Below are 27,921 nucleotides of genomic sequence, written 5' to 3'. Positions count from 1 at the left end.
CATCCCTTAAACTAGTATCTTTGCCGTGAGAAAGCTCCTTCATGGCTGGAAAATCCAACCAGCAGCCTTTCCAATCAGCAAAACCTTAGAAAAACCCTAAAAAATCACTTTTCACGTCACTTTCTCTCTCCTCACGGGATTTTCTCTCTCCTCCCCCCACCCTTGGCTGTTTAACCCACCACACACAGTTTGGTGCAGTTTCATATTGCTACAATTTCGTTTACAATTTGAGGAGTCGATACAGTTTTGTTTACAACTTGAGGGGTCAAAATTGAGTAAAACCCAAAAAACATCATATGAAATGGATTTTTAGGACATAAGAAACATATAGATGACAAAAAAATCACAACTTGAGGGGTCGAAATTGTAGTAAAACCCCAAAAACATCACATGGAAGTGATTTCAAGGACATATGAAACATATTGGATGAAAAAAAATCACAACTCGTGCGAAAAAATTTGTTACACAGTTTGGCGCAGTTTCATATGGCTATAATTTTGTTTACAATATGAGGAGTCGACACATTTTGTTACACAGTTTGGTGCAGTTTTTTTTTTATAATGATAAGCGGGAGAAGCCCGAACCGAATTCAATGAAATAAAACTAAATAAAACAACAAAGAAATCCGAATTAACAATGTTGACTAGTTCCACCGGCAGTTGACTGACATTCAAGTGAGTTACTCCCGGTTCGAGCCTCATCTTTGACAAGTGATCAGCAGCTTGGTTTGCTTCCCTATAGACATGGAACACCCGAAAACTCCGAAATTGACTCTTAAGCCTCTGAACTCTCTTCCATAAACGCCTTTCCCGCCATGGTAATTCCTGATTTGGTTTTGCAAGAAGTAACTTGATATTCATCGAATCAAGACCAAGTTCAACTTCCTGCGCCCAACACTAAGTGCTAACTCCAATCCCAACTCAACACCCTGCAACTCACGTACAAAGATAGTTTGTCCATCAACCTGACCCGTGGCTGCTCTAACAACAATCCCCTCCGAATCTCGAATAATGGCTCCATACCCCGCATCCACCTCGTTCAGAGCACCATCGGTATCAATCATATATCTCCCTGTCATCGGCCGAGTCCATTTACATGAAGTATAGACCGACTTTTGAAGAGAGATAGTAAGATTCCATCGATCAATGGTCCTCCGGTCCTCCTCAGTATCTTCAAACCGTTTGGTAATAGTATTCAGTTTGATCCGCACTTCATCGCAAATAGTATGAAAAATCAGCCCCGGTGACATAACATCGCCTCTAAATACCCTGTTAATCCGCTCCTTCCAAATATGATAGACATAGGCATTTAGAAGCAAACGCCCCACCCGGGCAGCAATAGAAAACCCACCAAAGTGATTAAGACACCACTGTAACTCCTCTTCCCAATCAACATCACATACTCTCTGAAATCCCATCTTGCGTAATAGTGATTCCCATATATTCTTTGTGACCGAACAACCAAAGAATAAATGGAAATCCGTTTCTTCATCTCCCCACAGAAAACACATGTAGTGTCTATAACCATACCCCAACTAGCCAGAAGGGATCTAGTTTTGAGGCGTCTTCGAAAGACAAGCCACGTGATGAAACAATGTTTGGGTATTCAACCCGGTGACCATACTAAAGAAGTCCAACTCCGTCGAGTTCCTCTAGGTCGAATTGCTTCATACGTCTCTTTGAGAGTAAACTCTCCATTCTGGTTGGGCATCCAGATCACCTAGTCTCTGAGAGTACTATACACCACCACCAATCTAGCCTCGACCGCGATAGTCCCTAACATAGCTGTGATATGAGTTGGAAAAACCCAGCCCGACTGCCCAATAAACTGAGATACCCGTGCATCTAAATGTAGGTGAGAATCATATCTATACCCTCCGTGAAAGCATCATAAAGAAGACCCCGAGGATGCCATAGATCAGTCCAAAAATTGGTATCATGACCATCCCCCAGAGTAGTGCAAATGAGTCGCTGAGCCGTCGGCCTGCTGGCTAGAATCCGACGCCAACACCACGAACTTCTACTCGAAGCCGATAAAGTCCAGAAGTGTTGATCTTTGATGAGATTATTTCTCACCCACTCAGCCCACAAAGTCGTCTTACCACTAACCAGGTCCCATATATGACGAAGATTTGACGCCTCGAACAACACCTCGATATTACGAAAACCAAGTCCCCCTTCATCAGTGGGGTAACAAAGGCTTTCCCGGCCAATGGGAGCTCTCTTACACCCCATATCCACGCCAGACCACAGGAACTTACTAAAGATGGAGTTGATGTCATTCATTACTCTCTTGGGAATAACGAACACTGTTGCCCAATATAGTAACATACTATTCAAAACCACCTTTACGAGGAGAACTCGCCCCGTGAACGATAAAAATCGACTCTTCCAAGATTGGATTCGTCCCTTGATTTTATTAACCAGCGGAATACAATGACTATAGGTGAGACGAGACGATATAAGAGGTAAACCCAAATAATGGATAGGCAGAGAACCAGTACCGAAATCCAGAATACTAGTAATATCACTCTGACCTTGGGCTGAAAGACCTGTAAAGAAAACCATGCTCTTAGTCACATTGGCCTGCAACCCCGTCGCCCGATAAAAACCTGTTAACACACCTTTTAGAGATTGAGCCAAACCAGTGTCTCCTCGAAAGAAGACCATGAGATCATCGGCGAAACAAAGGTGAGTAACTTTCGGAACTCGACACTTAGGGTGTAGCAAGAACCGACTTGCTCTTTCCTCTCGATCAATAAGAACCGCGAATACCTCCATCATTAGGACAAACAGATATGGAGAAATCGGGCAGCCATGCCGTAGACCTCGCTTCCCATCAAAAAAACCATGGGCTTCACCATTAACCATAATCGAGAACTTAGACGTGGTGACACAGGCCCGTATCCATTCTATGAATATCCTTGGAAAGTGAAACTTATCAAGGACTGAGAATAGTGAAGACCAACGAACTGTGTCATACGCCTTCTTCAGGTCAATCTTAACCGTATACCTAGCCGAGGTATCTGGTCGGTGGTAATTCCTAACAATCTCATGGGCTAGCATGATATTGTCCTGAATAGTACAGCCAGAAATAAAGGCTGATTGGTTTGGACTGATCATTGAATAAATAACTCCCTTCAGCCGTATAGTAAGAATCTTGGTAATGCATTTATACAACACATTACAACAAAATATCGGTCTGAAATCTGACACTGAAGAAGCATTATCTATTTTAGGAACAAGAGTTACAAAAGTAGAATTTACCTCTTTGAGAAGTTTTCCTGAGCTGAAGAACCTCTGGATAGCTTCCACAAAATCATCTCCCATGACGTCCCAACACGCCTTAAAAAAGTGGGAAGAGAACCCATTCGACCCCGGCGATCGATCAGAACCAATAGTCTGTAAAGTAGCAAAAATCTCATCTCTAGTCACCCTCGTAATGAGAAGAGCTCCTTCAACTTCCGTAAGCGGGGGTGAGAACTCCACATTAGGTATGGGATCTAGTGCTTAATTATCCCCGTCCTCCCGACCAAATAAGTCTCGATAGAAGTCCACACACATATTAGCTATCTCTGCTGGATCCTTGGCCACCGACCATCCTCTCTATTGCGTCTTGTGATAGCATTCCTAGACTTCCGCTCTTTGATAGAGTTGTGAAAGTAAGCTGTATTGCTGTCATCAAGAGTAAGCCATTCAACTTTAGCACGTTGTCGAAGCATTGTCGTTTCAGCCCGAACAACGTTACTATAGTTTTCAGTAGCTTCTCTCTTGCCTCCGTAAAATCGGGTTTGCTGGATCACCCTGCAATCGGACCTGCACTGAATGTAAAAAATTCTGGTTAGTGGTTACCTGATTCGTCACCCCATTGGACCGAACTCTCTTCCAATCATTCAGCCGAGCTTTCAAAGCCTTGAGCTTTGTCACCATTCGAAACATTGGGTTGCCCCTTACTGACTCCTTCCATACATCAGCAACAAGCGCTCTAAACGTGGGAATCTCCGTCCAGGCATTAAAGAACCGAAACGGAGTTCGCTGGTGTATGTTAGGTGCAGCAAGCGGTATAATAATAGGTGAGTGATCTGAGTCCCTGACCGGTAGAAAGTCTGCTTTAGCAAGAGGAAAATAAGTCAGCCGCCCACTATTGATAAGTGCCCGATCAATCTTGGAACTGATGTTCGCAGCTCCCATCTGCCTGTTAGACCAAGTATAGAAACAACTTGTATACGAGCAGTCAAACAGTCCCAAATTAGTAACACAATCAAACATCTCATTAGAACCTTGAGATGATGAGTTATTACCACCGAGGTATTGAAGTCACCTAGAGCCTCAGAACCCGTCATAAGATACTCAAGGTCACTCCAAAGCTCCCAGCGATGAACAATACTATTACTTTTGTACACCACTGCCATATGAAACCCCGTGCTGTCTGGAAATCGAACACCACCTGCAATAACTTGACCTCCAATATGGGACACAACAAAGTCAACCCTACTCGGATCCCATTCAATCCAAATTCGTGCCCGCGGAACAGCCACATAATTATCGAGAAAAATCCAACTAGAATTAAGACTACGTTGTATACGAGTCTTATTAATCTCCAGGACATGAGTTTTTAGAAGACCACACAACCCAATTCTATTCAATCTCAAAAAATCTCTCACACTCTTCATGGGGAGAGTGTCATTAAGACCTCTCACGTTCCAACATGCAATATTAATCATAAAATCTATTGGGGTAGTTTCTCGGCCTCCTCGGAGACCTCGTTAGTACTATTAAGTCTCATATTTGGCAAAGAAAGAACATGATCAGATTGTAAGTCAGTACCTAATATGTGTCCCTCCTCATAAAAGTTGTGGTCCCTTTCCAAATCATCCACAACAGATTCTCGGCCCAAAGTATCAGAATTGAGAACGTCGGAATTAGCTAAAACCGAAAAAGAGTTACCTGAGAGTGGACCATGCTGCGTTGATTTGCCATGTAATGATTCATTTCTCTTTGCTATCTTCGTACATTGTTGGTCATCCTTTCTCGAGTGGCCTGTTCCAATAGTGAACGTATTAGATTTCGAAAGTACCAACGACCATCCTCCGTCTCTCTCCCGGTCTTCCTTCATGCTATTTGAACCTGAATCTCGATTAACCACTGTCGGTCTCTTTTTTTACCCCCACCTCTTCGGCCAGAGCTGTTACTCCAATCAGATTTGTTGCCATCTTTCCTCACATTAACTCGAGGTTGGTCTTGCAAATTCTGCCTCTTCGACCCTAAACGAACATTAGAGTTATTATCGACCAATCTGACTTCTTTAGGTCTCGACTGACCACTAACAGCAGCACTTGTATCAATAATAGGTTTCGGTTGCTTCGGACATGTCACCTCCTCATGCCCAAAGACAAGACAAACCCCACACTTAGCCGGTTTCCAAGGGTACTCTACTTGAACATTAGCCAAATATTCGGAATCACCATCGTCAGCCCGAATAGTTATTTCATCAGGTAATTCTTTATCTGCTTCAACTTCCACACAACCCCGAGCAAACGCCATCCGCTCTCTTGATTCCGTTCGACTATCCTGCAACAAAGGGACACCCAACACACTTAGCAATGTGTGAAATGCCTTCCGGGTTCCAGAAAAGGAGGGGGATGTTTCGTAAATTGACCCATAATGGAATAGTCCTCATTTCTTGAAGTTCTTTTTCGACATTAAGGCGCCATTGTCTAACAAAAAAAAGCCTCCCAGCAATGAATATAGGCTCGGATTCCAATGCCCGTCTTCTATCTTCGGGAGATGAAAAGTATATGACATAAGCCGAGTTACCATGCACCGTCAACTTCATATCACCCTTCGGAATCCATTTTTTCACCAAAACACTATGAACGAGCCCATAAGCTAGTCTTTCACCAACAAAGCTACCAATCACGATGTTCTCAAATGATTTTATTTCATTTGCAAAGTCAGAAACTTTCATATTTGCACAAAACGATCATTTAATTTGGTAGGAGGCACATACCTTAATGCAGCTCGGTTAGCTACTGTTTGATGTGTAAACAGTGTGGACCAATTCGAAACTTTATTCACACCCACTGGATTTACAGGAGACGCACCCTGGTTTGTAAGCCCAGGGCCCATGAGACTATCAGCCATCGAAACCCTAGCTGCTGCCGGAAACCTAATCTGTTCGGCCCGAGTTCTCTGTGATTCCAGCAGTTGCTGTTCATCTAAACCTGTTGTGTTTACATTAATGCTAGAGATTGGGTTGCGAAGAACACCTTCTAACATGTTGTTTCTAATTGAATCTGCCAATGGAGTTTTGCCCCTAGCCATGCCTTTCTCACGATCAGACCTAGCATTACCAAAACGCACAGAGCTTGGTTTGTGTTCTTCAGAAATGCGTGAGGCAGACCCATCTTTTAGGTTAGTCGATTTGGCTGTTGCACAGAACCTAATGCCCACCGAACCGAGAGCTTCTTTGCCTACTGGTTGTTCATCATACAACCCTAGTGGTTGTTCAACACGCAAACCTGCTTGATGTTTATCAAGTAAATATCCATTGGTGCTTCTTCTTGCATCTCCTCTTCTTCATCTTCACTTGACATACGGTTTCCAGCAAGAAGAAACCTCCCTTCCCCTATCTCTCCTTCATCTCTCATACTAGAATCCTTCCCTTGGGAGGATTCAGTCATAACCGGCAGGAGTAAGAGTAACCGAAAGAGTTGTCGAGCAAGAAAACCCTAGGAAATCACCACTTTCTCTCTCCTCACGTCACTTTCTCTCTCCTCACAGCAAAAACCACTACACAGTTTGGTGCAGTTTTAACAGTTTGGCCACAGCTTGGTGGAGTTTTTTTTTTATTTTGATAAGCGGGAGAAGCCCGAAACGAGTATAAAGAAATAAGAAATAAAAAAAAATCAAAAAAACAGCAAGGAAGTCAAACTACATCATCTCATTAGCCCCACCCTTTCCTCATTCTCACTGTACCTCTAGAGTCCGCATTAACGATATTGACTAATTCCACCGGAAGTTGACTAATATTCAAGTGAGTCACCCCCGGTCCAAGCTTCATCTTCGACAGGAAATCTGCAGCCTGATTGGCTTCTCTATAGACATGAAAGACACGAAAACTCCGAAATTGACTCCGGAGCCTTTGAACCCTCCTCCACAAACGCCTCGCCCTCCATGGTAATTTCTGATGTGGTTTTGCAAGAAGTAACTTGATATTCATCGAGTCAAGACCAAGTTCAACTTCCTGCAATCCGGCACTAAGTGCTAACTCCAATCCCAACTCAACACCCTGTAGCTCGTGTATGAAAATAGTCTGTCCATCAACCTGACCTGTAGCTGCTCTCACAACAGTCCCCTCCGAGTCTCGAATAATAGCTCCATACCCAGCATCCACCTCGTTAAGTGCACCATCTGTATTAATCATATATCTCCCAGCCATCGGCCGAGTCCATTTGCATAAAGTGTAAACCGGCTTCTGGAGAGAGATAGTAAGATTCCAGCGCTCGATGGTTCTCCGATTCTCCTCTGTATCTTCAAACCGTTTGGTAACAGTATTCAGCTTGATCCTCACTTCATCACAAATAGTGTGGATAATCAGCTCCGGTGACATGACATTACTTCTAAATACCCTATTATTCCGCTCCTTCCAAATATGATAAACATAGGCATTTAGAAGCATACAGCCCACTCGAGCAGCAATAGAAAGCCCACCAAAGTGATTAATACACCACTGTAGCTCCCCTTCCCAATCTGCAGCACTTACTCTCTGATATCCCATCTTGAGTAATAACGATTCCCATATAATCTTTGTAACCGGACAACCAAAGAATAAGTGGAAAACCGTTTCTTCGTCTCCCCCACAGAATACACAAGAAGTGTCTATAGCCATACCCCAACTAGCCAGGAGCGATCTGGTTTTGAGGCGTTGTCGGAAGGCAAGCCACGTGATGAAGCAATGTTTTGGTATACCACTCGGTGACCATACTAATGAAATCCAGCTCAATCGAGTTCCCCTAGGTCGAATAGCTTCATACGTCTCTTTGAGAGTAAACTCTCCATTCTGGCTAGGCGTCCAGATCACCTCATCTCTAAGAGTACTATCTACCACCACCTCTCTAGCCTCGACCTCAATATTCCCTAACATAGCTGCCACATGTATAGGGAAAACCCAGCCTGAAAGCCCGATAAACTGAGAAACCCGGGCATCTAAATGAAGGTAAGAGTCGTATCTATGTGTCTCCTCAAAAGCATCAAACAGAAGACCACAAGGATGCCATACATCAGTCCAGAATTTGGTATCATGACCATCTCCCAAAGAAGTGCAAATGAGTCGAAGGGCCATCGGTCTGCTGGCTAGAATCCGACGCCAACACCAAGAACTTCTACTCGAAGCCGATAAAGTCCAGAAGTGTTGATCTTTGATGAGATTATTTCTCACCCAATCAGCCCACAAAGTCTTCTTACCACTAACCAGATCCCATATATGGCGAAGGTTAGACGCCTCAAACAACACCTCGATATTACGAAATCCGAGGCCCCCTTCATCAGTCGGGTAACAAAGGCTTTCCCAGCCAATAGGAGCTCTCTTACACCCCATATCAGCACCTGACCAAAGGAACTTACTAAAGATGGAGTTGATGTCGTTCATGACCCTTTTGGGAATAACAAACACCGCTGCCCAATATAGTAACATACTGTTCAAAACCACCTTAATGAGAAGAACACGCCCCGTAAACGATAAAAAGCGACTCTTCCAAGATTGGATTCGTCCCTTGATTTTATCTATCAGCGGTATGCAATGACTATAGGTAAGACGAGATGATATGAGGGGAAGTCCCAAGTATCGAATAGGCAGAGAACCAGTACCGAATTCTAGGATGGTGGTGATATCACTCTGACCTTGAGCCGAAAGACCAGCAAAGAAGATAGTACTCTTAAGCACGTTGGCCTGCAACCCCGTCGCCCGATGAAAGCCAGTTAGCACACCTTTTAGGGATTGGGCCGAACCCATGTCTCCTCGAAAAAAGACCATGAGATCGTCTGCAAAACAGAGGTGAGTAACCTTCGGGACTAGACACTTAGGGTGTAGCAAAAACCGACCTGCCCTTTCCTCTCGATCAATCAGAACCGCGAATACCTCCATCATTAAAACAAACAGATATGGAGATATCAGACAGCCTTGCCGTAAACCCCGTTTCCCATCAAAATAACCATGGGCTTCACCATTGACCAAAATAGAGAACTTAGACGTAGTGACACAAGCCCGTATCCATTCTATAAATATCCTTGGAAAATGGAACTTTCCAAGGACTGAGAATAGTGAAGACCAAAGGACTGTATCATACGCCTTCTTAAGGTCAATCTTGACCGTACACCGAGCTGGACCATCAGGTCGATGATAGTTCCGGACAATCTTATGGGCTAGCATGATATTGTCCTGAATGGTACGGCCAGAGATAAAGGCTGACTGGTTTGGACTAATCATCGAATAAATTACTCCTTTCAGTCTAATAGTCAGTATCTTGGTAATGCATTTATACAACACATTAGAACAAGATATAGGTCTAAAGTCTGAAACTGAAGAAGCATTATCGATCTTAGGAATAAGAGTCACGAAAGTAGAATTTACCTCTTTGAGAAGTTTTCCAGAGCTGAAGAAATTCTGAATGGCCTCCACAAAATCGTCTCCCACAATCGACCAACACGCCTTAAAAAAATGGGAAGAGAACCCGTTCGGCCCCGACGATCGATCAGAACCAATAGTTTGTAGAGCAGCATATATTTCATCTCTGGTCACCCTCATGATAAGAAGAGCTCCTTCAGCTTCCGTCAGCGGTCGTGAGAACTCCATATTGGATATGTGCTCTGATGCTTCATTATCCTCCTCATCTCGCCCGAATAAGTCCCGATAGAAATCCACACACATATTAGCTATTTCCACTTGATCCTCAGCCACCGAACCATCCTCTCTACTGAGTCGAGTGATAGTGTTCCGAGACTTCCGCTCCTTAATAGAGTTATGGAAATAAGCTGTATTGCTGACATCGAGAGTGAGCCATTCAACTTTAGCACGTTGACGGAGCATTGCTGTTTCTGCCCGAACAACATTACTATAGTTTTCAGTAGCTACTCTCTCTTACCTCCGTAATACCGGGTTTGCTGGATCTCCCTGCAATCGGACCTGCACTGAATGTAAAAAATTCCGGTTAATGGTTACCTGGTTCGTCACCCCATTGAACCGATCTTTCTTCCATTCATTCAATCGAGCCTTCAAAGCTTTGAGTTTAGTCACCATACGAAACATCGGGTTACCCCGTAATGACACCTTCCATACATCAGCAACTAGGGCTCGAAATGTGGGGTCCTCCGTCCAGGCATTAAAAAACCTAAATGGAGTACGCCGGTGTATGTTGGGTGCAGCAAGTGGTATAATGATCGGAGAGTGATCTGAATCCTCAGGCGGTGGGAAGTCTGCTTTAGCTAGAGGGAAGCAGGACAACCAACCACTATTAATGAGAGCCCGATCAATCTTGGAACTAACGTTAGCAACCCCCATCTGCCTATTGGACCATGTATAGAAACAGCCTGTAAACGGGCAATCGAACAGGCCCAAGTCGGTAACACAGTTAAACATCTCATTGGAGCCCTGAGATGGTGAGTTATTACCGCCTCTCTTCTCATTGGCCAGCATCGTGGTGTTAAAGTCACCTAGCACTAGCCACGGGGCCTCAAAACCCATCATAAGAAACTCAAGGTCCCTCCAGAGTTCCCGGCGAGGAACAGTGCTATTACTTCCATACACCACTGCCAAAAGAAAACCCGAACCATCTGGAAACCGAACTCCACCTGCAATTACTTGTCCTCCAACATGAGACACAGTGAAATCAACCCTACTCGGGTCTCATCCAATCCAAATTCGTCCATTCGGAACAACCACGTAATTATCAATAAAGGTCCAGTTAGAATTAAGACTACGCTGAATACGAGTCTTATTCCTTTCTTGGACATGAGTTTCCAAAAAACCACACAACCCAATACGGTTCAATCTCACAAAATATCTAACACTCTTCGTACGGAGAGGGTCATTAAGACCTCTCACATTCCAACATGCGAGATTAATCATTAAACTGTGGAGGGGGCTGTTTCGACCTCCGTGGAGGTCTTCAAATTACTCTCTAATCTCGTATCACTCAAAGTAAGGGCTGATTCTGTTTGAGTGTCATGCATCAAATGGCTTTCTTCCTCATGGTAATTATGGTCCTTTCCCGATGCCTCCCCCTCTGACACTCGGCTAGGACCCTCCAAAAGAAGATCACCTGAGTTAGACAAAATCGAGAAAGAGTTACCTGAATGGGGATTGGGTTGCTTAGGTTGACTATGTGGTGAGACATTTCTTTTTGCTATCTTACGACGTTGGTGGACTGGTTTATCAAAATGGCCTACTCCAACCGCAAAGTTACTCGCTTTCGACTGAACCACTAACCAGCCACCGTCCCTCTCTTGTCCCTCCTCCGAGCTTTGTTTATTTATGTCCCGAGTGTTAACCATGGCTGGACGTTTTCTGCCCCCTTCTTGTCGACCAGCACCATGATTTCGACCAGATTGGTTGTTGGTGTTCCTCCCAGTAGCATTAGTGCTTTGATGATTCAAATCTTGCTTTTTCGTGCCTAGACGAGAATTCACATTATTATCCACCTTTCGAGCACTAACAGATTGCCTATTCTCATTAACTTTTGTGTTTGTGTCAACACTACATTTCAGTTGCTTGGGACATGTTTTCTCATCGTGCCCAAACACTGTACACACTCCACACTTAGCCGGCTTCCAAGAATACTCAACTTGGATCGTAACCATATGTTCGGAATCTCCATCTTCAACACACATATTTATTTCATCTGGTAACTCTTTATCTGCCCTTACTTCCACACAAACACGAGCAAACGTCATCCGCTCCCTTGTTTTAGTTAAGCTATCCTGCATCAAGGGTACACCCAACACACTTGCAATATGTGAAATACCATTAGAATTAAAGAGAAAGACGGGAATGTTTCGCAAAGTAATCCAGATTGGTATGGTCCTCATTTCTTGAAGCTCCTTTTCTACATTGAGACGCCATGGTCGTACTACAAATAACCGACCAGCAATAAAGATTGGCTCAAATTCCATCGCTCGTCTTCTATCTTCGGAAGATGAGAAGTGAATGACATAAGCTGAGTTTCCGTGCACCGTGAGTTTCATGTTACCTTTCGGATTCCATTTTTTCGTTAGTACACTATAAACCAGTCCATAAGCTAGTCTTTCTCCAACAAAACTACCCATGAGGATGTTGTCAAACGACTTAATTACATTTGCAAAATCAGAAACTTTAACTTTTCCAATCACACGGCCATCTCTTTCTATAGGTGGAATGTACCTCAAATCAGCGATGTTAGAATCTGGTTGCGAGTTGAATAATGATGCTGTCCAATTTGAGTTGTTAGAGGCACCCCAAGTTGGCCCAGCGTGAAGGACCGGCCCAGCAGCATTTGAGGTTTCAACCGAAACCCTAATTTCTGATTCACGTGGGATCATGGTTGCAGGTTGTTGCTGCCTTGCCGGAGCTTCATTATTCCTGTTGGTGCTCGTCAATGGAACATGGAGAGGGCTGGGGGTTAACCTGCTGATCATCACTTCTCATTTGATTGCGAAGAGAACCCGATAACAAGTTGTTTCAGATGTTTTCAGCTAAATTTGAATTGCCATTGTTGAACCTTGCTGCTGGCCGAATAGGTATTGTGTTCTTTTGAACATGAGAATCAGAACCATTCATTGGATCCTTTGTCATTGCTTTGAAGATGATACCTTCTGTTTTCGTGGAAAGGTTTTCATCATTCTTCTCAAGAACTTCCCCTAAGACCGACTGACCTGTTGTTTCTGCCTCCATTTCATCTTCACTACTTGGTAATGGTGCAGCCGAGAGGTATTTTCCTTCTCCCACCGCACCAACATCCTTCATTAACACCATTAACCGAGAAGGATCTCCAAACTTGTTGGAGATTTCGGATTAAAAAACACAGAAACCAGATCAGAACTTTGAAAAACGTGCAAGCAAGAAAAACCCTAAAAAAATCGCCCAAGGTACAGCTTGGTGGAGTTTCATATTGCTACAATTTCGTTTACAATTTGAGGAGTCGATGCAGTTTTGTTTACAATTTGAGGGGTCGAAATTGAGGTAAAACCCCAAAAACATCATATGGAATGGATTTTTAGGACATGAAACATATTGGTTGAAAAAATATCACAACTCGTGCGAAAACGTTTGTTACACAGTTTGGTGCAATTTGTTTTTTTGAATTGTTCAGCATGTGCCTTGAACCCTTGACCTCGTAATGAGAAGAGCTCCTTCAGCTTCCGTAAGCGGGCGTGAGAACTCCACATTAGATATGGGATCTAATACTTCATTATCATCATCTTCTTGACCAAATAAGTCCCGATAGAAGTCCACACACATGTTAGCTATCTCCGCTGGATCCTCGGCCACCGAACCATCCTCCCTGGTGAGTCGAGTAATAGCATTCCTGGACTTCCGTTCTTTGGTAGAATTGTGAAAGTAGCGGTATTGCTGTCATCAAGAGGGAGCCATTCAACTTTAGCACGTTGTCGGAGCATTGTCGTTTCAGCGCGAACAACTGATAGGCCTAAAATAAGTCTATTCCCGCAAGTATACGGGGTCAAGTTATAGTAAAATTTGTAAATCGAGAAATCGTTCCAAGGGATAATAATTTTATCTAAATCTACAATTCAAAAAAAAAAAATTATCTAAATCTTAAATGAACACCACCTTTAATAATTTTGATTTGGTTTTGGCTAAAAACTATTTTAAAAAGAAAACAATAAAAAAAAACTAAAGAAGAATAATATCAAGGTGGGAAAGAAATCTAGGGTTCTTGATTCCACCACATAAATGGACTATTTAAAACATGCATTAATCAACAAATCCCTTTTTTCATGTATAACTCAAAATCTAACATAATAAACTATTTAGATTTCGGAAGATATTCTTTAATAACACATTTCAAAATCAATTAATTTTAATTGATCATCATATAAAGGCTATATTCCTTAACAATCATTCATCATCTAATAAGCATACCCCATCTAATAACTTAACAAAAGCATGAAATATCTCACTATGAAGCATGAACAATGAAAAGACCATAAAATCTATATGAAATGACAATTAATAGACATGAAAGGCTCAATAGAAGGATTTATTAATTAATAACATATCTCAAAATAAGCCAAAGTATGGGGTTTCTCTACCCCCTAGATACAAGATTAGTTACTCATTGAATTTAGAGACATATACATTGATAAAATGAAATACATGGAAATAAATAAGACAAAGAAAAGAAATCACCCAAATCCTTGCTCCAATTGATTTCCAAGTATGATCCAAGTTATGCTCCAAATCCAAATAATAGCACTTTCGCCGATATATTGTTAGGTGCAGCAAGCGGCATAATAATAGGCGAGTGATCTGAGTCCCCAGCTGGTAGAAAGTCTGCTTTAGCTAGAGGGAAACAGGTCAGCCACCCACTATTAATAAGTGCCCGATCAATCTTGGAACTGATGTTCGGAACTCTCATCTGCCTGTTAAACCAAGTATAAAAACAACCTGTATACGAGCAGTCGAACAGTTCCAAATTGGTTACACAGTCAAACATCTCATTGGAACCTTGAGATGGTGAGGTATTACCACCTCTCTTCTGATTAGCCAACATCGTGGTGTTAAAGTCACCTATCACCAACCAAGGAGCCTCAAAACCCATCATAAGAAGCTTAAGGTCCCTCCAAAGCTCCCGGCGATGAACAGTACTATTACTTCCGTACACCACTGCTAGATGAAAACGATCTGTAAACCGAACACCACCTGCAATAACTTGTCCTCCAACACGGGACACAGTAAAATCGACCCTACTAGGGTCCCAACCAATCCAAATCCGGCATCCCGAAACAGCCACATAGTTATCAACAAAAGTCCAATTGGAATTAAGACTTCGCTGAATACGAGTCCTATTAACCTCCTGAACATGAGTCTCTAATAGTCCACACAAACCAATTCTATTCAATCGCATAAAATCACGCACACTCTTCGTACGGAGAGCTTCATTAAGACCTCTCACGTTCCAACATGCAAGATTAATCATAAAAAAACTACTGGGGAGGTGGTTCGACCTCCTTGGAGGTCTCCAGATTGCTCTCCATTCTCATAGTATTCGAAGTAGGACCAGATTCATTCCGTGAGCTGTGGAGCGAAAGGTCTTCTTTCTCGTGATAATTGTGATCAGTAGGACCTAAACGTGGCCCATTTTCTATTTCATCATTGGACAATAAGGCAGCAAAAGAATTACTGGTGGTAGTATCACTAGTTGGACCCGTGGGTGCTGTTGTTTGGAGTGGTAATCGCCTTGCCATTTTTCTACGTGGTTGGTCCATTCTTTCACTTGCTCCTGTCCTCAACTGAAACTCCCTTGACTTGTGTGTAACAACTATCCACTCTTCAACCTCATTTCTCACCCCTTTATTACGCAAAGCTTGGGATTCATTACCTGGACCTGTGGCTGGTCTCCTACGCCCTCCATCATGATGTCTTTGTGTTGCATTGGTTGTGATTATTTGTCTAGGATTAGCAAGTCTCGAGCTCATGCCATTTCGTGTTGTTGTAGCCTCTCGGTTAGTTTTTTTTTTTTGCATAAATCAGCAGGCTTTTAGGTAGCCAGAACCTTTACAAAAGGAAAGCTAGAAAAGAAACAAAGAGCTACCAGCCAGAATGGCATACAAACCCACAAAGGGTACCCAAGAAAAACAACCAAGAAGAAACATGTAATCCCACATAAAAATAACAACCATAATGCAAAGAAGAAACACAGACTCAAACCACCCACATTAGCACTTCAGCCTTTGCCTGACAGTACCCACTTTTTCATCAAGGGCCACTAACTGCATATCTTCACTAAGGTCGGTTGCCAACAAAACATCCATACCCACCTTTGTTCTAGCTTTAGATAACAGATCAGCAAGTTGGTTAACCTCCCTAAAAACATGCTTCAGGCTGCACTCATCAAAACTCCCCATCATAGTCTTGATCCTTCTCTATAAAGCAATGGACTGCCAAGGTGGTTCAGCTCCACACTTAACCAGCAGGTCACAGGCATACTGAGAATCAGTAGTAACTAGAACTCGACCATAACCATGAGAAGCAGCCAGACTAAGCCGAGCTTCAATTGCCTGCAATTCATGATGGACAACACTAACAGGATGGGCACCACCCATAGCAGCCACTATAACAGACCCTGAGAAATCTCTCAACACACATCCAAAACCAGCATGTGTTTCAGAGTAAGCACCATCAGTATTTATCAACACATAACCTGGGGGAGGACCAACCCAAACACAAGGAGTGACAACAGGAGGGGTCACAACTAACTGCAGGTTCCAGTTTCTCTCAATGCTAGCAAGCCTAGGACTGCTCTTAGACTTACAAGAAAGCCCAACCATTTTCATTCTGACTTCTTCCTTAATTCTAATAAGAACACTCTCAGGAGATTCACTAATGCCTGAGAAGATTCTCCTGTTCCTCTCACACCACACATGGTAAATAAAAGCATTAAAAGCAAGCTTACCAAGGATGCCTATTTTATCAGTCCCCTGCAGCAGCCTAAGACACCATCCAATCATAGCATCCCAAGAGTGACATTGGACCTGTTTCAATACCAGCAACTGCAGCAAAGCCTTCCAAATAGCCAGGGAGAATCTGCACTTAAAGAAAAGGTGAAAATCATCCTCCTCCTCCTCATGACAAAGAGAACAAGTGACCTGCACATTCATACCCCATTTGAAAAGTTTCAACTTAGTCTTAAGTGCTCTATGCAAAGCCACCCAAGTGACAAAGCTATGCCTAGGAATATTGTGACTGAACCAAACCAAGGAACTCCAGAAAACTTTAGGCAGGGACCCCCTCATAGCTTCATAGGTGCTTTTCAAAGTAAAAACTCCTCTATCATTAGCAAGCCAAACTTTCTTATCTTCAAATTCAACATCACAATGCACTTGATGTACCCCATCCATCAGTGGACCTAAGTAAATAGCCTGAAGAGAAGAAATGACCCACTGACCATCAACCAGGACAATTACTCATAAGAGCATCAAAGTGCAGCCTGTTATCATACCTTAGCTGATTAGGAAAGAAAGGAGCCAAAATCCCCATAGGGTGCCATGGATCCTTCCAAAAGCTGGTGAACTTCCCATTACCAACAAGAGAGAAACAAAACTGGAGCCCATGCTGCCTATTATGAAGAATCTTCCTCCAACTCCATGAAGCCTCATGAGGGACACCCATCAACCAAAAACACTGACCCTCGATCAAATAAGACTTAACCCAAGCAACCCAAAGAATGGATTTGTCAATAAACAGATCCCAGATGTGCCTAAGAGAGCAGGCATCATTCAGGACAACAAGATTCCTAAGGTTCAACCCTCCTTCCTTAAAGGGATGACAAACCACACTCCAACTGACAGAGGCCCCCTTAGCTTGCATCTCAGGACCATCCCAAAGAAATTTCATGAAATTTCTATCCAATTCATGAACCACTCTCTTGGGAAGAACAAACACACTGAACCAAAACAGCACCATGCCATTAAGAACAGCTCTAACCAAAGTCAGTCTACCAGCAAAGGACAAGAACCTCATCTTCCAAGATCTAATTCTACCAAGAACCTTATCAATCAAGGGCTGACAATCAATATAACTCAACCTAGAAGAGATAAGAGGGACCCCTAAGTATCTAACAGGCAAACAAGCACTCTGAAACCCAAGACACCCCTGAATTGCCTCCAAAACACCATCTCTCATACCAGCAGCAAAAATAGAACTTTTAGCCCTGCTTACCTTCAAACCAGTACAAAGAAAAAACACATCCAAGACTTCAGATAAGGCCTGAGCTGAGCCAACATCACCCTTCATGAAAACAAGGAGATCATCAGCAAAACTCAAATGAGTAATCAAGGGATCCTTGCACTTAGGATGAAGGTGGAACCTCCCAGCAGCTACCACATTGACCATGAGCACATTAAACACTTCCATGACTAGCACAAAGAAATAAGGAGACATAGGGCACCCTTGTCTGATCCCCCTCCCACCTTTAAAGTATCCATAGGAGCTGCCATTAACCATAACAGAAAACCTAGGAGAAGAGATACAAGCCTGGACCCAATTCACAAACTTCTCAGGGAACCCAAATTTCCTCATAATCAGTAAGAGAGAACTCCATTCAATAGTGTCATAGGCCTTCTGTAAATCTATCTTAACAGCACACCTAGCTGGCCCTTGAGACCTATGGTAATTCCTAGTAAGTTCATGAGCCAAAAGGATGTTGTCTTAAATGGCCCTGCCTGAAATGAAGGCAGACTGGCAAGGGCTAATAAGCTGATCAATAATACTCTTCATTCTTAATGTGAGAATCTTAGTAATGCACTTATAAATGACATTACAGCAAGAAATAGGCCTAAACTCAGTAACCTTAGAAGCATTGGAAGACTTAGGAACAAGAGTAATCAAAGTAGAGTTAACCTCTCGGTTAGTTGCCATGGTCTTATTAAAACTCACATGATTCACTCCTGATGTCTCATGTGTTTTGGGTTTCTTGGGACACATTTCATCAATATGTCCGAATACCAAACACATAGCACACCGGTCAGGCATCCATGAATACTCTACCTCCACTGTAACCAATTCAAGTTGTTGCCCTTCTTTAACTCGCAGAGTTATCTCCTTTGGCAACTCACAATTGGCATTAACTTCCACACACACACGCGAGCGTAAGACATTCGTTCTCGTGTTTGCTAAGTCAATGAATTTCTCACCATTTAGTTCTGTTGGAGGAGTGTAGACCAGATGTTTACTCGTCGGAGATGATTGTTTCTTAAACAATTGACCCCAGTTCGTTGATGATCCCTTATGTAAATCATCCTGGCCCCCAGGGACCGAAAAAATAGTGCTGGCCTGAACCCTAGGGTTTGCCTGAGCCCTACAGTCAAGAAAAGAGCTTCCTACAATCGGTGGTATTTGCTGATCTTCTCCTTTTGTATTTGATTGTTGCAGATTAGCAATTGGTTGACATAAAACATTCACTAACAGATTGTTTCTAATAGCATCTGCGAAAGGGTTGTTGTCAAGTGTTTGAGCATTATTTGACCTGTTTATCCCTTCTCTCCCTGATTTCTTATTGCCTGAATGTTGTTCCTTTATTATTTCTGTGTGGTTTGATTCTTTTCTTGATGTAAATGTAAGTACCTCACCATTCAAACGATTCACAACCTCACTGTTCAGCCCCTTCTCCTTCGAGTTTGGGACTGTTTTGTCTGCATCCGTTGGTGGAGACTCATCATCCATTTCATCTTCACTAACATGAAGGTTTCCCGCAGCCAGAAACCTGCCCTCACCCACTGTACCGTCATCTCTCATCCTAGGAATCACACCAGCCTAGCCGGAAACCCAGCCGGTGGTGAAGGCTCTCTTTGTTTGCCGGAAAAAACCAAAAACTTAAAAAAATCACAGACATCAAGTTTCTCTAAGCGTAATGAGTTAATCTTACATACACACATAATAAATAGTTTATACTCACTAATACTTAGTCTAAAACTCTAAATTGTGGTTAAAACACATTAAGAGGTGTTTTTTCTTAGAAACCCCACGCGAGGAAGAAGACCATGTTTTCGCATGTCAACAAGAGGGCTCAAGAGTACCCGTTGACGTGGGACTCCTTGACCCAAGTATTCATGTTTTATAATCATAAATAGTTGTTTTGTGATGCCTAAACATTTCATCCTTTAGGGAAAAAAACTCGGATGGACAACCTAATTCATCGATAGGACTTTGGAGATTAATAGGTTAAAAATCTTTATCTCTTATTCCAGCGATAAGAGAATCTGTTGAGTAAAAACTCTGAGCCGCAAAGTTTTCATGATAATGAGTACAAGTTGATGACTACAATGAGCCTGGGAAAGGTGGTTCATCGTCATCCTTATAATTCCTTAAATAAAAACACCTAAACCTTTCAAGCTAATGACAAGTGAAGCTATTTTAATGTATTCATTCCCTACCAATCCAATACAGTAATAAGCATACAAATATAAGAATGTTAGTACACTAAATACAAAATACTAACTATATAAATCAAATTAAACCAATATACTAAGAAGCATACAAGTACAAAAATAACAGCACACTAAGATACACAATATTCAACACATGAACACACCCATATGCTAATTTTGTAATTTCAACAAAAAAAAATACTGGTAATTTTGTATTAACTACTCAATCAATAACAATACAAAAATACGGTAGACACATTAAATAACACGCTAATTGTACCGTTACAACACATACTACTCACAATAATACTAATTTAATGCGTAAGTCACACACGCAAACAATATTTTTATACAGTTAACAGTGGTACCATTACAAACAATAAAAATATACACCCAAATAAACAAATACAGAGTATAATCTACACACAAAAGACTGATAATTATATGTCAATTTGCACGCAATTGCTAGTTTAATGCATAACTTTGAAGTGTAAAATTGCATAAAACTCGTAATTTATAGAAAGCAGTCCAAAATACTATTTACGTAGTATGCTATTTACGTAGTTACTAGACATGCAAATGCTAATTTAATGCATAACTCTGAAGTGTAAAATTGCATATAACTCATGATATATAGAAAGCAGTCCAAAATACTATTTACATATAGTTACTACTACTAATTGATGTCTAACTCAAATGATATCCAATTGAAATGAGCCAACACTTGGTCCAGAGTCGTCCATTCAGACGAGTCAGACATCCAAGTTCGACAAAAACAAACAACATAAAATCTGACTAGAGTCCATTCAGATATAGGGTCAGGTTTCAAATCCTACTCAGAGTAAAAAACAAACATGGGACACTAGTTCAACACAATATTCAGACATATATGCATAAGATTAGTTCTGTATATACTAAAATCTTCATCTAAGAAAAACCAATCACAGAATACTAATACTAATTCTAAAAGAAGACTAATACTATTAAAAAAAAACAGACTAATAGCAATTATGTTTCAATCGTTTACACTCCAAATCAGATTACTATTGTTAGTTTGTTTCTGTTATTATCCCCTAAAAGAATCGTCGTTATTTTGTCCAATTCTTCCTGCCAACAGGGATTTTTCCCGCTGCAGAAGCTACCGTTTCTAGAATGCAAGCAAAGTAGCTTGCTTACTCCCCGAGTAGCGTGCGAGCAGGACAATCAGCAGGAAAGTTACCGTTTGAAGTTGTGTATGGCAGGAGGCCGAAGGGTGCTTCTGAGTTTTTTGGGAGGTACACAGAATTTCACTTCATTGGATTTTAGACTCTCCAGTGGTGCTGGCTGATGAAATACACCCTCAGAATGCCCTTCATGCCTAACAGTTAGTTCAAGTGCGGAAATATAAGCACTTGGGAAGGAAAGAGTTATAGTAATATATTACGCGGTCGCCACAACTAGCACGGGAAAAGGCTTTCGTTGACCTATCACATCTTGAAGCTCAGCTCTAGAGATTTGTTTGGATAATGATGAATAAACAGGAAGGATTTTTACCGTTGAAAAAAAGAGGAGAGAGAAAGTGCCGGGTGGAGGGCGATTTCTTGGTTTTCTGTGCCGGCGTTGGTTTTTACCTTCTTCTCCGATCTTCTTGGAGGTTTAGTGTCTGATTGCTTCCCTTTTTGTTGACAAATCCTTCTTTGAAGGAAATGTTGGCTGAGAGGGAGGCTCGACTCATCCTCCCTCCTCCTGGTGGTGGAGATTCAGATGCTTTTAGATCTGAATTACCACCAAAACAGGGTGGTTTGGGTGAGGAGAGATTAGTGGTGGCCAACGGGCCGTGTCGTGCCGGCACGGCCCGTTTGGCAGCCGTGGCGTGTCAGACACGCCACGGCCACGCCAGGCACGGCTTGAGACGTGCCGTTCCGTTCCGTGCCCAGACCACAAAGGTCTGGGCACAGAAACGGCCCATGGGAACGGCCCAGCCGTTCCCGTGGCGTTTCCGTTGCGTTTCTGGCCGTTTCCGTGGCGTTCCCGTAGTCGTTCTCGTGGTCGTTCCGTGGCATTCCCGTGGCTCCGTCCCATTCATAAATATTTTTTTTACTTGTTAAAAAAAAAGTAATAAAAGAAACATTACATTTTTTTCAAGTAAAAAATTGTGATGTACAAAAACTTTAGAGTTTATGTCATTTTATTGGAAAAGAGTTGTATAAAGATTCTCCACATTTACTTTATATTTTGTGGTTTAGGTGTGGGACTATCTTTACCCCTTTATTTGTTTATTTTTTTTTAAAAAAAAAATTTAGTTTGTTTCAACAAAAAAGAAAATCTAAGTAAAAGAAAATAAAGTAAAACCTCTTTTGTTAAATTCAAGTATTACTTTTTTTTTTTAAGTATTACTTCTTTTTTAATTCAAGTATTACTTTTTTTTTAAGTTTTTTCTTTTTGTAATATAAAGTAGTTGTCATGAAAATTCAAATAACTAAATTGGGTCGTTGCTAGCGTGTCGTTGTTGCCGTTTCCGTTCCGTGCCCACGGGTCGTGCCGTGTACGATCCGTTCCGTGTCGTTCCTGCGTGTCTAATGGGTCGTGTTTAACGGGTCTGGGACTCAAAATCCCAGCCCCGACACGGCACGGAACAGACCGTTCCGTGTCGTTTCGTGTCCTCAAATAAACGGGCCGTGCCGGTCCGTTTCCGTGTCGGCACGACCCGTTGGCCACCACTAGGAGAGATCAGATCCATCAGTGGCTGGAGGTAGTGCTACTCCATGAACTGATTGGGCTTCCCTTTTTCTTCGTAAGAAGGCTACTGTTCGAACTCCATTGGAGTATTCAGCTCCTGTTGTTCTTGATGGAAAATCGATGGTGTCTTTTGCTGTGCCTGATTTTGAGGACGAGAGGAAAGAGTATGAATCTTGGCTTGTTGGTTCCTTTGTGGGACGTCGTCTCTCCTACCCAGCAGTCTATAATGCTCTTGTTAAAGCATGGAAACCTAAAGGTGAGCTCCGAATTACTCTTCATGGTGATTCTTTGTTCTTTATTAAGCTTTCTCTTGATGAAAAGATAGGAATAGAGCTCTGGATCATGAGCCTCTGTTTATTATGAGCCATTTGTTTGTTGTTCGACCTTGGACTCCTTTCATTGAGTCTGATTTTCAAAAGTTGGACTCGATTCCTCTTTGGGTGTGTTTCAGAGAGATTCTTTCTTTGTTTTGGAACCCCAAAGGTATTGCTCGACTTGCAAGTGCTCTAGGGACACCTATTATGTTAGACCAGCCTACTGAGACTAAGGAAAGAATGGCCTATGCTAGGGTTTGTGTTGAAGTGGGTAAGGACTGTAAGTATTCTACTGAAATCCCACTTATTATAGATGGAGAGATAAAGACCTCAGTTAAGGTGGAGTATCCATGGAGGCCACCACTTTGTACTGGTTGTGCTGAGTTTGGTCATATTTTGGGCAAGTGTCCTAAAATCCCAAAGGAAAAGGAACCTCAGCCAGTTCCTATGAGGAGGAATGATAATGGTAGAGGGAATGGGGCTCCACCTGCTCGACAGAATGCTCCTATGAAGGGTAAGTTTAGAGGTGCAACCCAGGGTAGGGGGCAGGGGGCGGATTCCACCATATGTGAATTTGCAGAGGGAACAAGAAGTACTATTGGGTAATGGTAAGAGTGTTGATGGTCCCTTGACTAATCCTAGTGGTGTTGCTGTGTCTCAGAGGCAACAAGAGGGCCAATATGGTTCTAGATACTCAATTCTTGTTGATGGTGGGGAGGCTAGCTCTTGCCATGAGGATGGAGGGCAACCTTTCTCAAGTAAGGTTGGCTCTGTTGCTCTAGCTCCGGCTGAATCTCCACTTGACAAGATGGATGATGAGGGATGGACCCCTATTATTAAAAGAAAGAACAAAAGTGGGGGGTAGAAGAGCACTGAGGTGGGGCACAAGAGGGTTTGCATAGCTGACACTGGCCAGAGTGGAGAGGGTCAGGAGACTTCCATGGAGGAGGATGGAGGTATAGGCTTGGCTCAGAAGACTTTGAACCCTGTCACTTCTGCTTATACTGATACTTTGGATCCTAGGGTGGAGCCAAGTGATTCTGTTGCTGGAGTTGTAGCCCTTTTTGACCAAATAGAGAGGGGTAGTGCTGGTGGGTTGAAAAAGGGTGTGCCTAGAAAACCTTTAAGAATTATAAATGGTTAATCTAGGTTGTTGCAATGTGAGGGGCCTTAATGGCCTCCAAAGAATAAGAGAGATCAAGGATCTCATTAGAATCAATAAATTGAGTTTATGTGGTTTTGTTGAAACCAGAGTTGCTGCTGCTAATAAAATGGTTATTCAGAGGTCTGTTAATCCTTTCTGGACCTTCTTGGATAACCATAGTGCTTGTGGTGGGGTAGAATTTGGTTGGCATGGGATCCTAACTGTTGGAGCTTGAGTTTAGTGTTTACTTCTGAACAGGTTCGGGCTGTCAGGGTGGTTACTACCGACTCTAAAGTTTTTATGCTAGCCATTGTGTATGGGCATAATACTAGAGAGCGGAGGAGAGAGTTGTGGCAGAATATGGGTTCTTTTGTCAGAAGATTTGAAGGGGCGTGGGTTTTTATGGGTGACTTTAATTCCATCCTTGATCCTAGTGAAAAAATGGGTGGTGATCCTCTGAGATCTTCCCATTTTCAGGAGTTTTCTGACTGTGTTCAAGAAGTTGCTCTTATGGATTGCCCCTTTTCTGGGTGTTTCTTCACTTAGAATAATAAGCAAGAGGGTAGAGATAGTATATTCTCCAAGTTGGATAGTGTCTTGATTAATGCTGAATGGCTAGAGCTCTTTCCTTCTTACAGGGTTCAGTTCCTTAACCCTGATGGCCTTGATCATTCTCCTGCTATTCTTGTTGTTGCTGTTGTGGAAAGAATAGGTAGGAGGCCTTTTAAGTTCTTTAACTGCTGGTGTGATGAGCCAGGTTTTTTGGACTTGGTGGAAGAGGAATGGAGTGGTAAAGTGAAAGGCACTCCTTTGTTTAAATTGATTTCTAAATTGAAAAGAGTCAAGTCCAGGTTGGTCCAATGGAAGGTGGCCAGATTTTCTCATATGGCTGATCAGGTGGCTGCTGCTAAGTTGGTTGTGGAGGATCTTCATGACCAACTACACAGTCAACCTCAAAGCATTGATTTGAGAAGGCTTGAGAGACAATCTGTTGATTCTTATACTCATTTGGCAGGGGTTGAGGCTTCTATGTTAAGGCAGAAAGCTAGAATTCAGTGGCTGACTGAGGATGATTCTAATACTAAATTTTTTTCATAGCACTATCAGAACCAGGAAGGCCAGGAATAGCATTTTCAAGCTGACTAATAGTGAAGGAATGGTTCTTGAAGATCAACATGATATTGTGGATGAGTGTGTGGGGTTTTACCAATCTTTCTTTGGTAACTCTGATGGGGGGGGGGGGGAGAGAGGGAAGATGAAGTTTTGGATTTCATTGAGTTTGCTACTACTTTTTCCCATGATAGTGAGCAGGACTTGGTGGGATCAGTCACTAGAGATGAAATTGTCTTTGCCCTTTCTACCATTGGATCAGACAAGGCTCCTGGCCCTGATGGGTTTTCCTCCTATTTTTTCAAGAGATGTTGGGCTATTGTTGGGGATGACTTCACAAAAGCTATTAGTAGCTTCTTTAAGTCTGACAAGCTCTTAGGTGAAGTGAATGCTACTTTGCTGACTTTGGTGCCTAAAGTGCCAAATGTTAACTCTATGAGGGATTTCAGGCCAATTGCTTGTTGCAATGTGATATACAAGACCATCACTAAGATTCTTACAGTGAGATTGAAGGTGGTTAAAGATCTAGTGAGTGAGAATCAATCTGCTTTTATATCTGGGAGATCCATCCAAGACAATATCATGCTAGCCCATGAGCTTGTGAGAGCTTATGGTAGGAAGGATGGCCCTCCTAGGTGTACAGTCAAAATAGACCTCCAAAAAGCTTATGATACTGTTAGATGGTCTGCTTTATTGAAGATTCTTAGGAAGTTCAGACTTCCTGAGTTATTCATTCAGTGGGTGGAGGCTTGTGTCACTTCTCCTAAGTTTTCTGTCATTGTGAATGGGGCTGCTAATGGTTATTTTGAAGGGCATACAGGGTTAAGACAGGGCTGTCCTCTATCTCCTTACCTGTTTGTAATGGTTATGGAAGTGTTTGCTGCTCTTATCCACAAAGAAAGGATTGGTGGGGATTTTCATTTGCATACTAAGTGTAAAGATCCTATTGTCACTCATCTTTGTTTTGCAGATGATTTAATGGTTTTTATGAAGGGAGATGTTGTTTCTGCTGCTGCTCTCAAGAGAGTGTTGGATGGTATGTTGTTGGGTACTGGTTTGGCTGCCAACTGCAATAAGAGTGTTGCTTTCCTGGCTATAAACTGATGAGCAGCTAAAGGCTGAGGTGCTTGGGATCTTGGGTTTTCAGGAAGGGGTTCTGCCCATCAGGTACCTTGGACTTCCCCTTCTGTCTACTAGGCTTTCCTATGCTGATTGCTTACCTCTTATCCAAAGGATTCTTAATAAGGTGCAATCCTGGAATGCCAGGTTTCTTACTTCTGCTGGTAGTCTCCTCCTTGTAAATGTGGTCTTAAATAGCATGATTGTTTATTGGATCTCTGTCTTTGTCCTTCCAAAGAGAGTTTTCAAAGAAGTTAACAAAATTTTCAGTAAGTCTCTTTGGAGTGGGATAGAGTTGAGCTCTAAAAGAGCAAATGTGAAATGGGAGTTGGTGTGCTTACCTAAGACTGAAGGTGGGCTGGGGGTCAGGAATATTGAAGTTCTTAACTTGGCCATGAATATGAGACATATTTGGGAGGTAGCTACTGGCAAGAACACTCTTTGGGTTCAGTGAGTTCAGAAGCATCTTATTAGGGGGCATGTGTTTTGGACTATGAAGACCCCACAGGACTGCTCTTGGTGTTGGAGGAAAATTCTTGATGGTAGGACCAAGGCTCATGAGCTTATGATTCAAATAATAGGAATGAAGCAGATACCTTGTTCTGGATTTGATCGTTGGCATCCCCTTGGGGTGTTATATGAGTATTTTGAGGAGCATTTCAGATATAGCTCTTACCTTCACCTTAATACTAAAGTTGCTGATTTTCTTAGGGAGGGTGAGTGGTATGTTCCTGGATTCCTTTCTTATGAGCTTGGTGAAGTATTCTCTAGGCTTCCTGAGGTTGCTGTGAATGGTGGAATTGAGGACAGGACAGTCTGGAGGGTAAGGTCAAATGGTGATTACTCCCTGAAGGAGACTTATGAAGCTTTAAGGCCTAGGGGTCAGGTTGCTGCTTGGCAGCCCTTGTTATGGTCCTCTCAATTTGTGCCCAAGCATTGCTTTATTGCTTGGCTTGCTGTCAATAGAGGTCTGAAAACCAGGGACAAATTAAGCTCTTGGGGCATGCAGGTTGATACTGCTTGTGGCATTTATGGGTTGAGCATTGAAACTGACACTCATCTGTTTGCTAGCTGTTGTTTCTCTCAGGAGCTTTGGCATATTCTTATTTAGGGACTTGGTTTTCTTTGGTAAGGCTTTAGCACCTTTGAGGATGTGATCCATTGGTGTGCTGTGCATTTTCTTGGGGAGTCCATTTTGGCCAGGATTGGGAAGATGGTTTTTGCTGCTGTTTACCACATATGGGTGGAGAGAAATAACAGAGTTTTCAGGCACAAATCTCTTACCCCTGCTAGTGTGAGCAATCTTATTTGGGATGAAGTCAGAATTAAAGCTGCTGCTTGGAAAGGGAGGTTGGAGGACAATGTGCAACACTTGGCT

The 27,921-nt window shown here is 42.4% G+C and overlaps 5 protein-coding genes across 5 annotated transcripts; 3 read left to right on the top strand and 2 right to left on the bottom strand.

The window, feature by feature from the left end:
• Positions 1 to 14,440: 14,440 nt before the first annotated feature.
• On the bottom strand, positions 14,441 to 15,190 carry LOC147567805 (uncharacterized). Its single transcript, XM_086658420.1, has one exon. It carries the CDS (start codon positions 15,188 to 15,190, stop codon positions 14,441 to 14,443), a length of 750 nt encoding a protein of 249 aa, XP_086514546.1.
• A 946-nt stretch (positions 15,191 to 16,136) lies between these two features.
• LOC147567804 (uncharacterized) lies at positions 16,137 to 17,111 on the bottom strand. The gene has a single exon (XM_086658409.1). It carries the CDS (start codon positions 17,109 to 17,111, stop codon positions 16,137 to 16,139), a length of 975 nt encoding a protein of 324 aa, XP_086514535.1.
• A 5,865-nt stretch (positions 17,112 to 22,976) lies between these two features.
• Positions 22,977 to 24,035, top strand: LOC147567803 (uncharacterized). Its single transcript, XM_086658389.1, has 3 exons — positions 22,977 to 23,112; positions 23,178 to 23,684; positions 23,764 to 24,035. Exons 1-3 carry the CDS (start codon positions 22,977 to 22,979, stop codon positions 24,033 to 24,035), a joined length of 915 nt encoding a protein of 304 aa, XP_086514515.1.
• Positions 24,036 to 24,110: 75 nt separating this feature from the next.
• Positions 24,111 to 25,412, top strand: LOC147567802 (uncharacterized). Its single transcript, XM_086658376.1, has 4 exons — positions 24,111 to 24,276; positions 24,320 to 24,507; positions 24,573 to 24,844; positions 24,953 to 25,412. Exons 1-4 carry the CDS (start codon positions 24,111 to 24,113, stop codon positions 25,410 to 25,412), a joined length of 1,086 nt encoding a protein of 361 aa, XP_086514502.1.
• A 1,624-nt stretch (positions 25,413 to 27,036) lies between these two features.
• LOC147567801 (uncharacterized) lies at positions 27,037 to 27,654 on the top strand. Its single transcript, XM_086658355.1, has one exon. The coding sequence runs from the start codon at positions 27,037 to 27,039 to the stop codon at positions 27,652 to 27,654; it is 618 nt and encodes a 205-aa protein (XP_086514481.1).
• The last annotated feature ends 267 nt before the right edge of the window (positions 27,655 to 27,921 follow it).

This window comes from Eschscholzia californica, unplaced genomic scaffold (genome assembly GCF_041429995.1).
Source record: "Eschscholzia californica isolate CP2 unplaced genomic scaffold, dmEscCali1.0.p SCAF_1, whole genome shotgun sequence".
NCBI lineage: Eukaryota > Viridiplantae > Streptophyta > Magnoliopsida > Ranunculales > Papaveraceae > Eschscholzia > Eschscholzia californica.
Note: the sequence above shows the minus strand (reverse complement) of the source record. Positions and strands in the feature narration are given on the sequence as shown.